The 14,531-nt window shown below is 42.9% G+C and overlaps 2 protein-coding genes across 2 annotated transcripts in view; both read right to left on the bottom strand.

Moving 5' to 3' along the window:
• ppp2r5b (protein phosphatase 2, regulatory subunit B', beta) overlaps nt 1-2,317 on the bottom strand; it is a 42,119-nt gene extending 39,802 nt beyond the window's left edge. Inside the window, exon 1 of the mRNA XM_069159267.1 lies at nt 770-2,317. Coding sequence (XP_069015368.1) covers nt 770-962 — 193 coding nt within the window. The 5' untranslated portion in view covers nt 963-2,317. The remainder of the gene's footprint in view (nt 1-769) is intronic.
• A 3,208-nt stretch (nt 2,318-5,525) lies between these two features.
• Nucleotides 5,526-12,552, bottom strand: batf2 (basic leucine zipper ATF-like transcription factor 2). Its single transcript, XM_069159266.1, has 3 exons — nt 12,180-12,552; nt 10,877-10,996; nt 5,526-8,963 (listed from the first exon to the last, which is right to left on the bottom strand). Exons 1-3 carry the CDS (start codon nt 12,267-12,269, stop codon nt 7,896-7,898), a joined length of 1,278 nt encoding a protein of 425 aa, XP_069015367.1. The 5' UTR covers nt 12,270-12,552; the 3' UTR covers nt 5,526-7,895.
• Between the last annotated feature and the right edge of the window lie 1,979 nt (nt 12,553-14,531).

Here is a 14,531-nt window from a genome sequence, read left to right as displayed (position 1 = left end):
AAAAAAATAGGAGGAATGTTGCCATTGCCTGGAAATCTGCTGTCCCTAAATGAACATTTTCTGTTATTTTTCTTTTTCATTTTCCTCTGCTTACAAAATAATAACATCAACATCGGCTCCAGACTGGAAATTACACAACTATTCAAATTATTGCTCAGTAGGGTGACAGAAAATGTATTGGCCACTATTTTGACATAAAAGACTACAAGCTTCTCCAACATAAGGATTTTCATCTGTTTTAAATAAACTGTAAACTGAATCTTTGGTTGGTTTGGTTGGCTGGAGCTGATGTTATCTTGGACTGTGCAATGTTGGGATGGACATTTTTCACTGGTTTCTGATCAACCAATCAATATTTAAGTATTTTCAATCAAGTCAATCAATATCAATAATTAGTTCAATAATCGTTGGTTCCATTGCAGAAAACAACCACCACAGGCTTTTAAAGAATCCATATAGACGGGCTCTTCTCTGTCCAATAAATCAAAGCCGCTGCTGTCACCTCTGTCTGTCAGAGAGGACAAGGACACAGTGGAGATTATGTACCAGTGAACACCTATCAATAGAAAATACAATATCCTACGATGATCAATGGGAGTATTAAGTCATCTATTTGGTGTGTTTAAGCAGCGAAGAAACACTAAAGGGAGTTTATGGTGGCCTCGGCAGGCTTTGCACGCCTTATTGTAGTTCTATCACTGTAATATATTCCTGTAGTGTTGTGTCTGACATTGACCCGTGGCTGCTACGCTAAATCATTGTCTCTCACCTTTGAGCAGGGGCAGCGGGGTGAGCTCCACCTGGGAGCTCTGGTAGCGGAACTGGGACGAGCTGTGGGACCTCCTCTGCCGCGCTCTGCGCATGGACCTGCGCGGGAAGCCGTCCACCTTCTCCGCGGAGGGCACCGAGAAGCTGGTGGTCGGCGACGACGGGCTGGACGGAGGCAGCTTGGTCGTCTCCATGATGGCTGTGGGTGGATGGCGGCGGCGGCGGCGGCGGCGGTGTTGATGCTGCGTGCGTCCGTGCGTGCCTTAGCGGCTGCGTAAGGAGGCGTTTAAGAGGAGGTGAATGGAGGAGAGGATGGAGCAGTGGCTGGCTTTCTGAATCACAGATGGATTATCAATTGATCGGGATGAATAGACGCTCCGGGAAGGAGGAAGACGAGGAGGGAGGAAAGGGGTGAGAGATAAAAGGGGGGGGGGGGGAGGTGAGGGAAGGAGGGAGGGAGGGAGGGGGGGAGAAAGGTGCAGAGGCGGAGGAGAGGTGAGGAGAGGAGAGATCTGTCCGGTCCCGTGCTGCGCGCCTCGCTGTCTCTCTCTATCAGAGCCCGACTGGAAATGGCAGCAGCAGCATCGTCCCTGAATCTTCTGTTGTTCACGCACAGATCAGAAGTCGCTTGTGTATCATCCCCGTGCAGGAGTAGCCTGGACAGCTACCAGATGATGCTCAGACAGGCGCGTCTCCTCACACACACACACACACACACACGCGCAAACAAACACAAACACAAACACAAACACACACACACACACACGCACACACACGCGCCTCTCTTGCCGCTGTATTGGCGTCACACACAGACTAAGTCATCGGCCTCAAACTGGGTATCTATTTCTTGATGTTTTCCTCCAGCTGTGCTCCTTCTCTCAGAAAGAAAAAAATTTAAAAAAAATCGCTGTGATCAATCAACCTCCTGTTTATCCAGATCAAAAACAAACAAACGTACTCCAGGTCAGTTTATTCTCCTCGACGATTCTCCTTATCAATAAAAATCAGTGATTGGTCCTGGCGGTGAATGATGATATCATGAAATCATCAATCTGGGCCCACCTCGGCTGCCGCATCACTGTTGTCCTTCTGGCTCGTTTTTTTTTTTTTTTTTTTTTTTTTTTTTTGGTCGACCGTTAAAAACCTGCTTGTTACTGTCGGTTAGTTGTTGTTTTTTTTCTCTCAGCGGTTGATATTGTTGTTCTTGTCTCGGTTTTACAACCCTCCACCTCGTGCCGTCCTCCAACCGTATCAGGGCGGGGGAAACAAACGGTCCCTCACCGCGCCGACATGTGCAGGTCCTCCGCCAGCGTACGGCCGATGCCACGCCGAGCCCCGCAGATCCGTCTCTACCTCCGCGGCGAGAGAAAATTAAACCAATCAAATAAAAAAAAAAAGAGCCGCTCCTGCTCGCAGATGCAGGCCACGAGAGGCACACACAAAAAAAAACAACCTGAAGGCCTGTGTTATACAATAGCACCCCGTCTCTGTCTGTCAGACTGACGCGTTCTGCTCCTGTCCCCCTTCTCGGTTCCCGTTATCCGGTTGTCCTACAGCGCCTCGGTGAGCTGCGTCAAGAAACGCGCAGTGGGTCAGGAAAATACCGGAAGTGACTCATTCTATCTTTCAAAATAAAATACGAGCGCGCTTAACTGCATGTGGGTTTTACAGAAACTGGCTCTGAACCAGGTTAAAGTTGGGTGAAGCCAATTTTCGAGGTCCAAAATAGCAAGATAAAATGCTAGAGAGAGAAAGCAGGAGTGAAAACAGCTCTTTTATTTTCACTGTCCATTAACTCCTTCTTCACAACCTAAGGGCAGATTCGGCATCAAATTGCCTTCAAAAACACCTTCTTCTTTAGGGAAAAATTGGAAGACACAGTAAAAGAAGTCATATCCCAAGAGCCAGTGGAGAAAGGTCAAATAATGGTTTTCATTATGTTGAATTTGGAGTTTTAAAATAAGTTAACATAAATTTGCAGCATCTTCTCAGAAAATACTTCCAGAGCAGTTACCCGATCATTACTCATTTTGTTCTTCTTTCTGAAATTGATGGTTAATACATGATGAAAATCAAATAACATCAATTTCTCGGCCACAAATGATGTCTGCTATGACCAAAGGCAGGCCGAGATATGACTATGATTAGGGATGCCAATACTAATGCTAATAAAAGCACATATTTCTTTCCACCTAAATGCAAAGAACATCAAATCTCTTCTGTAACAGAACTAACATGCTCTTAACTTGATGCCCCCCTGACAAACAGACATAAAATACATTTCCTTTCAAAATGTCGCCTTCACATTCACTGAGCAAAATAAGACAAACAACTCAACCTTCTTATACACTCGATTCAAGAGACACGATGACATCACGCGATAGTGTGGTTATGATGTTAAGCATTTGTCAAACATTGAGCGGGCATAATCAAAGCATAATTTTATCGGCCAGTCTCTTTGTCAGTGATGTTCATTCTCGGCTAACGGCAATATTTCACATTTAAGCATTTATCAATACATCCTCCACAGTCCTGTTAACATTCACAATCAAAATCCTGGTAAGTATTAAATTTGGTGAGGTGGTAAAAGCAACAGAGTAAAGGTTTGGCCAGTTTAACAGCAGGTGCACTTAAAAATAAATAAATAAATAAATTAAAAAAATAAAAAGTTTTATTTTGAAATCACGGGACCGGATGCTTTATTATCTCACCCTGGCTGTCTTGATACGGGTTCCTGAGCCTAAAGGTGGTGCAAGGAGAGAGAGGAATGAGGCTCCTCACTGCGGATGACGCTATAGGATGGATTTATTTATTTATTTATATGCCTTTATTTATGTGGCCTGGCTTTGCTTCATTTAGAAAACGGATTCGTTTTAAAACGTCTCGCGCTGCTCTGTTCTTGCCGTATCAACCTCTGGCGAACATCTGGCAGCCGTTTCATCTCGTTATGAAATATTAGCTGCTGATCTCCAGCAGCACCGCTTTGACGTTCATCCTGGTTTCTGTCGGACTCCCCGCCTCCCCCCATTCCTCCCCTCCCTTTCCCCATTTTTTTTTTTTCCTCCTTCTTAGTTGAGGTGAGCGCGTGCGCGCGCGCGCGCGTGCGTGTGTTGTTTGTGTGTAAACGTAAGGATGTAGTTGTCTTTGAGGATCAAGCCCCCCATCCATTGTTCTTCTCCCCACTAATCCACATGTTTTCTCCCTTTCTCGCTCTCTCGCTCTCTCACACGCACGCACGCGCACGCGCGCACACGCACGCGCGCACACTCCAAAAAAAATAAAATAAATAAAAGCGCAATTATCCACGCGCTTCCATCTTCCTCTCAGAGTCACACCTCGCCTGGCAGTGAGCGTGTTTCGCTGGTGTGTTTTGCGGCTTTGATCCCGCCTCGCCACACTTCTCGTCATAAACACACTTATAATCTTTCCGAGGCTACAGCGCAAGGTGCGCCTGCGCCCTTTTCTCACCGATACAACCCTCGTCGTCTCCTTCCTCCTCCTTCCTCCCTCCTGTGTTTGTGTCGCAGGTGTGCTTAGCCGATTGCCTTCTGGGAAAACACCGGGGTAACCGGCTGTCCGGTAAATGGTTGTCAGCTGGACCCCCCCCCCCACCGGAGGAGCGCTGCCGGCCCGCTGCACATTTGCGTCGCCACAGGATGTTAAAGCTGATCTGTTAGGAACTGCACGAACAGCACTCTGTTATTGAACTTCACTCTGACGAGACTAAAAGCTCTGCAGATGTGTTAGTTTCCTCCGAGAGGTTACGCCGCACTGTTTATGTGCTCAATGCCAACATGCTCACAAAAAAAAAAAGCCATTCGCTCTGCAGGTATTTGATCTTAAGACAAAGTATCGGACAAAAAAAAAAAAAAAAAAAAAAAAAAAATATACCTATTGTTACTGCAACCACTTTACACGGGGTAAATCATAAAATAATTCAAGATGAATTATTCAGAGGTATTTCAATCTGACTATAACTGAAGGACAGCAGTTCTAATGCTTCGCTAATTGCACTGCCAACAACTGTTTATGAAGCAAGACCATGAAACTTTTGTTGAATTATGTCAGCTGTGTGCCCATAAAAATGTTAAAACACTAAAATGTAGTGTAACAGTTGCATAATCGGAGATTATTCCTAAAGTCCGCAAATCCATGAATATATTGCCTCATTTAGTGCAGCATATAACCACTATCATTAGTTAATCAGCCTACTCTAACCTATCCAGATGTGTGACGTAGGACTTACCGGGCTCACGCGCTCCGCTTCTGTTTTGACGTTACCGGTTGCCGTGCGTTGTGTTGAGGTAAAACAACCGCAGGCCTTTCTTTCCATTGTAGACAATCCGTGTCCACTTTCCGGCAACAAATCAACACACAACTTCCAGCACAACATCCAAACTTTTTTTGTTGTTGTTGTTGTTGTTATTTTTTTGTTGCCCTTATGTCAGTTGTGTGCCCATAACACCTGACAACAACAGTGATCTTTCCTGTACACCTGACCTCGACACAATAGAGCAGCGACACCCAGTGGACACAGTGAGAATAACAACTCAAACCAGACTGTGCCAGCCACGTATTTTAGCGCCTACTGTGGTTACGGGACTAATAAAGCCGTGGCAGCAAACCTTCAGAGTGTAATGAATTCATCAAATGTGTGTTCTATTGCTGAATAACTAAACTTTTAATTTGTAACATAAGCAATGTGTTTCGTTGTTCTGTCAAAAGGTACTCAGTCTGGCTTAAATTCTGGTTATGTTTTGTTTTAATAGGTCTATGATGTTTTAATGAAATGTTTGTATTTGTAGTTAACCTTTCAATACAACCAGTGCTTTAGGATAAATACATTATTTGATGCTTGATAAATACAAATGGTCATAAACACACTCGACCAAAGCCTTCACACTAAATCATGAGCAGATTTATGGCGTAAACAGTCATATATATTCTATACACCTGTAAAAATATCTATATAAAGTAAAATAATCACTTTGAAAAAACGAAATCGTTATTTAGATACAATTATGGCGCATAAGCCATTGCATTTTCTAAATTAAAAGAAAAATACAATCCATTTCCTTAGCAGTAGTTCCTCTAAAAGATTTCAGCAGCATCTGGTCCTCTTATTGATAGTTACAGAGAGAGTCAAACAGAAGAAAAATTAACTCACATGACTCACTTGAAATGAGCACAATAAGGGATTCATTAATTATACATTTTTGTTAGACTTCCAGGAGTGAGAGGAGTCAGTGGGCTACTGGATCTTTAGCTGTCACCAATACAGATCACTGCAGGCCTCCTCTTAGCCAACATGTACATCATGTAGAGACAGATTAGAAACTGACATTGTTAAATGTTAATCCAAAAAATGTCTGTTTTTGTTCATGGAGTAACTGTATTTATCATTTTTAATTGTTCAAATTACCACAAACTATCTGAGGCACATGCTGTAACCTGCATTTGCAAGCAAAGCCTGGTGAAACAGATTATGAAGAATAATTACAATTAGCACAAATAAAAGCAATTGTTTCATTTCAACTGCAAAATAAAAGAACGACATCTATTTTATCATCTAACGTGTATATAAATAAATAATAATTCCCAAAACAATACTTTTAGCTTTCCCCCTCATCCATCTGACACGTTACATAATGCATCTCAGTGCACACACACAACCCCTGCATGCACCCATTGGAAACTAATGGATGAAGAGTCAACCTGAACATCCATTATTACCAGTTACTGTCTCAGGGACTGTTTCCATTTGGTTATTTCAGTCAGCCTCAGCAGCAGTACAGAGTCGGGGGAACAAGCTCTGTTAGTTAGACAGCTGTTGTCACAACCGTTAGCACTTTACTACACATTGTCATGTCTAAAAACATAAAACATCACACTATAAAGCCATTGTCAATAGATCAGAGAGAATTTGAAAGAAGAAAGACCCAAACTGAGGCTCTGTAATCATTATACTCTTAAAAACATAAATAAACAGTCACCAGTAAACTGAATGACTTTCATTCTTTGTTGGATTTAAATATTGCAAACTATCAATTAATTATCAAGAGCAGCAGAATATGTGAGCCTGTTTAGGGAGAGTGTTTGTGGTTGATTACAAAGTTTAAATTTGGTCAAAGAAAAACAAAGCATCCTCACATTGAATCCCTGCACGCAGCCATGCCAGGCTGCGTGGTTAAGTTTGGCACTGTTGAGCGTTCACTCTGCAGCTCCCAGCACAGAATGGAAATGTCTCCTAATCACATTTCCATGAAGTAGCGAGGAAGTGAGCCCTCCACCCTGTCTAAAAATTACAAGTCAAAGTTTCGCATGTTGAGTCAGTTTTGCACCGTCTCCTGTCTCAATTAAGGAAGAAGTGACCGATACATCGGAAAAATGTGAAAAAGTTCTGGTGCTGGATCTTTATGCAGATTTGGTTTATATTCCAACAACTTGTAAACGAATGACTTAGTAGTGGCTCTGGCTGAGCTCTTTGTAACTATTCCAGGGAAACTCCAATTTGACACAGTAAAACCCAGCCTGTAAAATAGTTCTTTGTGGCTCCAGAGGAGCTTTCTCAAACTGGTAGAAATAACCCTGATTAAGTCATAGAGATGTCATCAGTGTTCTCTTCACTTCGCTTCTCTAAATTTCTTTACTGGAAAGTCTGTATTACAAAGTGGAGGTTAGAACGAGAAAGAAACTAGTCAACAGGTGCTTTTGGTTGCATAATGAGAAATGTACGATTCAGCGTTTTAACAATTTGACTTATTCAGAACGAGAAATCAAGATATCTTCAACTCTGCTTCTTCAAATTAGACTCTTCTGTCTCTTATGAGTCACCGAATCCAATGGAAGTTTAAAATCACTGAAGAAGCTGAACATGAGCAACAGCACGGATGTTTGGTTTATTTCCTGTTGTCAGGTTTTCTATAAATGAGTACTATCAGGCTGTTCGATGTTAAAATCTTAAAGTGTTCTTTTAAATAGTCCAAGAATCCTAGGTGCACTTTATTTATTTGGAATAAGTCTGAGGTTTCAGGTGTCTTTAGTTTTGTACCATTTCAGTTTGAACGGGCGTCCAGAGTTCAGTAAAACTGCTAACAAAATATAAATTAAATGAGTATTCTGTAGTGCTACTGGTTACTCATCCCACTTAGTATCCAATCATTGATTTCCAGGAACTCAGAAAGAGAAACATCTTTTGAGTGATCCCCCAGAGGTGGCGGCGACGGCAGAGGTTTGGAGAAAGATCCGTCGAAGCTGCTGGAGGTAGATTGAGAAATATCAGGTGGACTGGGGACGGTGAGCAGTGAGAGCAGGGACACAGGACTGGGCGTGACTTGCTGATTATAAGTTAGGGCAAATGGAGGGGTGGGTGACGGCTCCAAGCTTGCCTGAGGTGAAAGTGATAGAGCCTGAGGAGCAGGACTTTGAAGAGGTGATGGTAAAAGTGCATATGGCGGACTTGAACTGTTTATCTTTCCACTGAACTCACACGGATGAAGCTGGGGTGCATTCACGGGACAAACTGTATTATCTGCCCCTAAAAGGAAAGACGGAGGCACCATGTTGGACGAAGCAGCTAGAAAAGAAGCTTGTTTCATCAAAAATTCATCCAAAAAAACATTCGCTGACACTGAAGAAGTTTCATCACAGATGGTCGCTGGTCCAGGTTGGAGCTGAGCAGCTGTGGAGAGAACTGGGTTTGAAGCGAGATTGGCGCAGACGGGCATAACGTTTGCAGTCCTTGAGGTGACGAGAGGTTCTTCGCTGAACAAAGAGTGAGGCGCCGGTGTGTGTGTTGAGAAGGAGACTGAAGAAGGGACAATCACCGGGCTGGAGGAGGGGGAGTGGGAGGAGGCAGGGAAGAGGTCAACTGACGAGCCAGCAGATGAGGTTGCCGTTGTTGGAGCGGCAGCTGAAGGCGAGCGATGGGTCCTTTTGAGGCCCAGGCTGGAGGACAAGGAGGTAGAGGGTGAAGGGGAAGCAGACAAAGTGGCGTTTGAGGAGAGGCTGTTCTGACCGTCGGCTGAGGCGGAAACCGGGTGGCGGGTGGATGAGCTGGAGCTGGATGTGGAGGCTGTGAGGCAGCAGTGAGGCTCGTGACGCTCCAGAGCCGTCTCATAGAGGTGGACGTTTTTCTTCAATGCAGCGATCTCCTTTTGAAGAGATGAGTTTGATCGCTCGAGACACTGGAGTTCCTGAGGAGACAAAGAAAAGTAGAGATAAGGGAGTAGAAATAAGAGAAAGACAAATAGTTAAAGCCAATATGAGTCAGGTAAATTTGTATTATCCCTCAGAGTCACTGATCAGCCATAAAAATCTGATTAAAGACATCAATCAAGAGACAAACAATGAACTCTGTCACATCTCACCACATAATATCACACCAGGCCAGAATTGTGCGGTAATAAAACAATGCAGCTAATCAATACTAATGACACTCTCCTTTAAGACTCTTCCTGCAGGGCTGTTGCAGAAAAGCTTAAGAGCCGCAGAGCCCATGATGTGGGGCCGCAGCCAGAACCCCAAAGGAGAACTGAAATATGGCTCTTCGGCGACAGCAGTGCCAGTTCAGCATGAGGGGGTGGGTGGTGGGGAGGGTAAGGAGAGGTTCCCTGCAGATCAGTGCAGTTTAATTAGAAAATTTAAGGATCCAATGTGGCCTTTCAAAATAAAGTTGTGCACGTTTAGAGTGTGGAGGATTGTTTTTTTGGGGGGGGGGGGGGTTTATCATTCAGTGCAGTCATCCTTCATAAAAGAAGGTATTTATATCCACTGAGTGTCAATGACTGCAAGTACAGACTTTAATAAGGCTCAGAGGAACAGTGCTTCCCCTCAGTAAAAGTACATTTCTGCTTTATTACAATCATGGTCACAGTGGTCAAGGAGTCACAGCCGAAGAAGCAGTGCTCTGCAGCCACACCTCACACGTGCTGACCCCGTTAAACCACTAACTGCTGACACGACCTTGTGCTTTTTGTGGCAGCGCTGCTTCTTCAAACATAACCTGAAGGGTGCAAAACTTAAAGAGAAGAAGAGAGAGAAAGCAAAAGTCTGGATGTACTGCACACCAAAGACACACACGTTCATAAATTCAATAAACACACTCCTATCCAACTGGTCACATCGTGTAGGATGTGATGTGGGAGAATAATAAAGATAACTAAAACAAAAGTGAAACCAGGTTAAGTGAGATAAGTTTTGTTCTCATATTCCTTTAATGAGAGTTATATAAAGGTGAGGGTGTGTCCTCCTATTCATAGCCACAAAGTAATAAGTTGTGTGACAGGCTTATGAAGACCTGCTTTAAGCCTTTGTTATATTTATGGAAAAGAAATCAGATTATTGATATTATGGCAGAAATTATTTTTTCTTTTGACTGCACAGGAACCTGTCAGAAAATTCTAGTGTATAATGTTCATTGTGTATAATGTTCATCAGAAGCTTGTGAGCAGCAAATTGGCTTAAATATTAGCATAAATACTGAAACAAGTAGAAACAGCTGAGGGATATATTTTTATGAGGATATAATTATGTCTGAAATACAAATATACACATAAAACAAAAAGTTGTCAGTGATGTATAATGTTAAGCTTCTGTGTCGGTACACTAATTGTTTCATCAAATACCATCAGAAATGACTGAATGAGCCCGTAGTGTGTGTGTGTGTGTGTGTGTGTGTGTGTATGTATCACTCACTGTGGAATTTGACCCTCAGGAAAAAACATTTGACTTTTGCAGATGGAAAACACAGACAAAAGAGTGTGTGTGTGTGTGTGTGTGTGTGTGTGTGTGTGTGTGTGTGTGTGTGTGTATGTATGTGTGTGTGTGTGTGTGTGTGTGTGTAAGGCCGAGAGAAAAAGGAGGGCCAATCAGGAGGAGGGCACACCAGAGAGAGTGAAAGTCTTTATCCGAAAGTAAAGTCTTTACAAGAAATGGTTGTGAGCATGCTGCCAGATTACACAAGAGGTGCGCACGCACACACCCACACACACACACACACACAGAGGGACTGAGAGGGAGACCGAAAGTGTCAGGAGTCAGAGGACAATAGTGGAAGGAAGCAGAAAGGAAAGGAGCAAAATAAAAATACAGAATGAATGTTGTGAACCTCATGAAGTTCATCGGCTCTCTCCGTTTGTTTTTTGCGGCTCTTCCTCGCCGCATCTCGGTTCTTCTGTCGTCTTTTTTTCCCTCTGGGTTGAGTCTGTTGTCCCTCTTCATCTCTCTCCTGCAAAAATGGACACGTAAACGGTTAAAATCATCAGGGCCCAATTATAGTACGAACAAAGTCAATATGTGACACTTTTATAACACTTTAAGAGCATACTTCTCCAGACTTATCCTCTACTGCATGTTTTTTTTTTAAGGCAGATATCGACAACTTCTTGATATCACGTTTGGTGTGAAAGGTTTAAGAGTTCATAGGTCATGAGGCAAAACTCATGATATATCATGTGGTGTCTCAAAATAAAGCAGGTCAAGAAAAAACAGAATAGAGAGGAACTTGTTGTGATGCAGCGCATGATGAGACAAAAAGTTGATAACGCAATATAACAAGCAACAAATCAGGTGCAGACATGAAAGTACGTTTTTCTGCACTCTTTCTGTGTGTGCCTGCTCCTGTGTTCAGGGCTGAATTTATTTCCAGGTAAACCTCTGTATACCGTTACTGACACTAAGTGTGAATATGTTCAGGAAGCCGTTTGTAAAAACAATTAATAAATGCTGTATGTGACTCGTTCAGTTAGATTGTCCTCTCGCTCTTCAACAAACTGAGATAGGCAAATTTTGAATGAAAGTATATTCACCTTGTTTGTAACATTCAAAACGGATGTTTAGTGCAGCTGATGACAACACAAACTGTTCCAAAAAAAAAAACCACCTTGCAAATGGTGTCGGTATGTGTGTTTTTGCTGTGGCTGTTTTCTTGCACTGGTTGCTAAAAATGGAGATGAGCAAGCTGTATCATAAACCAAAGTATAAAATACACTGAAGGCTTAACCGATCAATTGTCTTAAGTCTGTCTACTGCTGGCTCCATACAATCTTAATTGAACAATCATCACTTATTTTTTTTTTAAAGGCAACTAAGGACTAAGGGCAGCCAAGAGTCTGCAAAATACAACCAGATGCTGAAAGTGGTTGTTTTTTTTTTGTGATTCAAACTTTTAATCTGTTGTTTTGATCATTTTAACCTGTAAACTGTTTTTGAATATCTTGAAAAGCCTATACAAAAAAAAGTGTATTATTATTATTATTATCATTATTATTTTTATTAACAGATTTCCTTCTGATATACACCAACCAAACATTTGTAAGCCCTCCATCAAGGGTCTTAAAAGTCAAAAGTGACGACACTCTATTGATTGATTGATTAATTAATTGATGGACAAGGAGAAAGGGGGGACTTACCGATTCGTTGCTGTTGCTGTTGCTCTCCCCAGCTGACAGCGAACCGGGGCTGTTGGCCTCGTACCCGGTGTCCATGAATAACGGGGACATCTCTGTCGCAGACTGGCTCGCGAGCAGCCCGGATCATCCGTGCAGCGTGTCTGCAGCAGCCATTCAAACTGCGACTCTGGCGCACAACCAGCGCGCTCTCGGCTGCAGTCTGGAATCAATTTGGACCGACTCGCAAGTAAATAAAACAGACTGTCGGCTGCTCACCAGGTAACTTTTTTTTTTTTTTTTTTTTAATCCCCGTAATGCAAACTCGTGTGTGACGGTTGCTTGGTGACTTGTTGGTGCCGCAGGAGTGAAGCGCAGGAGTGAAGCGCTCGGCCGGTTCGTCTGGCTGCTTTGAGCGCAGGAGGTTTGGCCAGAAACGGTCGATGATGTAACATGATGCAGCGACTCCTTTCGGTTTCTCTTTATATTAAACTCTCCGTTGAGAGGGAAGACTGTGCTGCCTTCACATGCAAGTGGAACAAATGGTTCCGGTGATAACATAAGCTTTTTTTCCTGAGGCACCCTCGCCCCCTTTACTCTCCCACTGTTGTCTCTCAACCCTGATGAGTACCTTACAACTACGTGTGTCTATTGACATCATACTTTCAGACGTGAACGTGGTGTCCTAAATCCTAACCTAACTTTTATTGACAGCACGTGAAGGCATCATCGTAAATGCTTGGGAAACGATGAGCTTTTGGGACAGGAACCGCTTTGATCTGATGACCATATTAGGAACTGGCGCTGCTCTTCCTCCACGTGTAGGGAATTTCTCAATCGCTTTTGCCAGGAAACTAATAATCGAGCCCCCAGAAAGAATCCAGCCAACGGACTACACCAGTTCCCGGCAGGAGATGATGTAACTTTTAGGGCAGAATAATTATTATTCATGGTTCTTTGCATGGCTTGTTCTTCCCTAGACAGAGCAGAACATTGCAATTACTCATAGGTTTTACCCAGATTTCCAAGCCAAGTGAGATGAGTCCGAGTTAAATATAGGTTATATAACTGGCTTAACATTTGAAGGAATCCTTAAGAATGCCCTTTTTACACAAGTGATTTCAATTAATGAAATGCCATATTATTCATTTAATTGCCAATTGTCAAAGATAACTGTTGAAAGCTCCTCCATGAGCTGCTACATTTAGGAAAACTTAATAATATATTTTTAAGTTGAGGTAAGAGTTGCATAATGTGTTGGGAGAACCATATGTATAGTGTGAAATGAGCACTGAATTAAAAGAGGACTGAATTCTTCCACAGCTCTGTATGACTCCTGTTTTAGATAGCAGTTTAATTAACCTTATTCTCTGACATATGTAAGCACATAATGTGCAAGTTTGTAATATATAGGGAATAAGGAAATAAATCACATACAGTGCATCTGGAAAGTATTCACAGCGCTTCACTTTTTCCACATTTTGCTATATTACAGCCTTATTTCAAAATGGATTAAATTCATTTTTTTCCCCTCAAAATGTTACACACAATACCCCATAATGACATGAAATAAAAGTTTTTTTTAAATTTTTGCAACTCTATTAAAAATCAAAAATGAAAAAAAATCACGTGTACCTAAGTATTCACAGCCTTTGCCATTACACTCAAAATTGATCTCGGGTGCATCCTGTTTCCACTGATCATCATGAGATGTTTCTACAACTTGATTGGAGTCCACCTGGTAAATTCAGTTGATTGGACATGATTTGGAAAGACACACACCGTCTATATAAGGTCCCACCAGTTGACAGTGCATGTCAGAGCACAAACCAAGCCATGAAGTCCAAAGAATTGTCTGTAGACCTCCGAGACAGGATTGTATCGAGGCACAGATCTGGGGAAGGGTACAGAAAGATTTCTGCAGCATTGAAGGTCCCAATGAGCACAGTGGCCTCCATCATCCGTAAATGGAAGAAGTTTGGAACCACCAGGACTCTTCCTAGAGTCGGCCGCCCGGCCAAACTGAGCGATCGGGGGAGAAGGGCCTTAGTCAGGGAGGTGACCAAGAACCTGATGGTCACTCTGACAGAGCTCCAACGTTGCTCTGTGAAGAGAGGAGAACCTTCCAGAAGGACAACCATCTCTGCAGCACTCCACCAAGCAGGCCTGTATGGTAGAGTGACCAGACGGAAGCCACTCCTCAGTAAAAGGCTCATGACAGCCCACCTGGAGTTTGACAAAAGGCACCTGAAGGACTGTCAGACCATGAGAAACTAAATTCTCTGGTCTGATGAAACAAAGATTGAACTCTTTGGCCTGAATGCCAAGCGTCATGTTTGGAGGAAACCAGGCACCGCTCATCACCTGGCCAATACC

This window comes from Embiotoca jacksoni, unplaced genomic scaffold (assembly GCF_022577435.1).
Source record: "Embiotoca jacksoni isolate LCO1_2020_lvr unplaced genomic scaffold, fEmbJac1.0.p SCAF_24, whole genome shotgun sequence".
Taxonomy (NCBI): Eukaryota; Metazoa; Chordata; class Actinopteri; family Embiotocidae; genus Embiotoca; species Embiotoca jacksoni.
The sequence above is the reverse complement of the archived record's forward strand: the minus strand, read 5'-3'. Positions and strand labels throughout refer to the sequence as shown.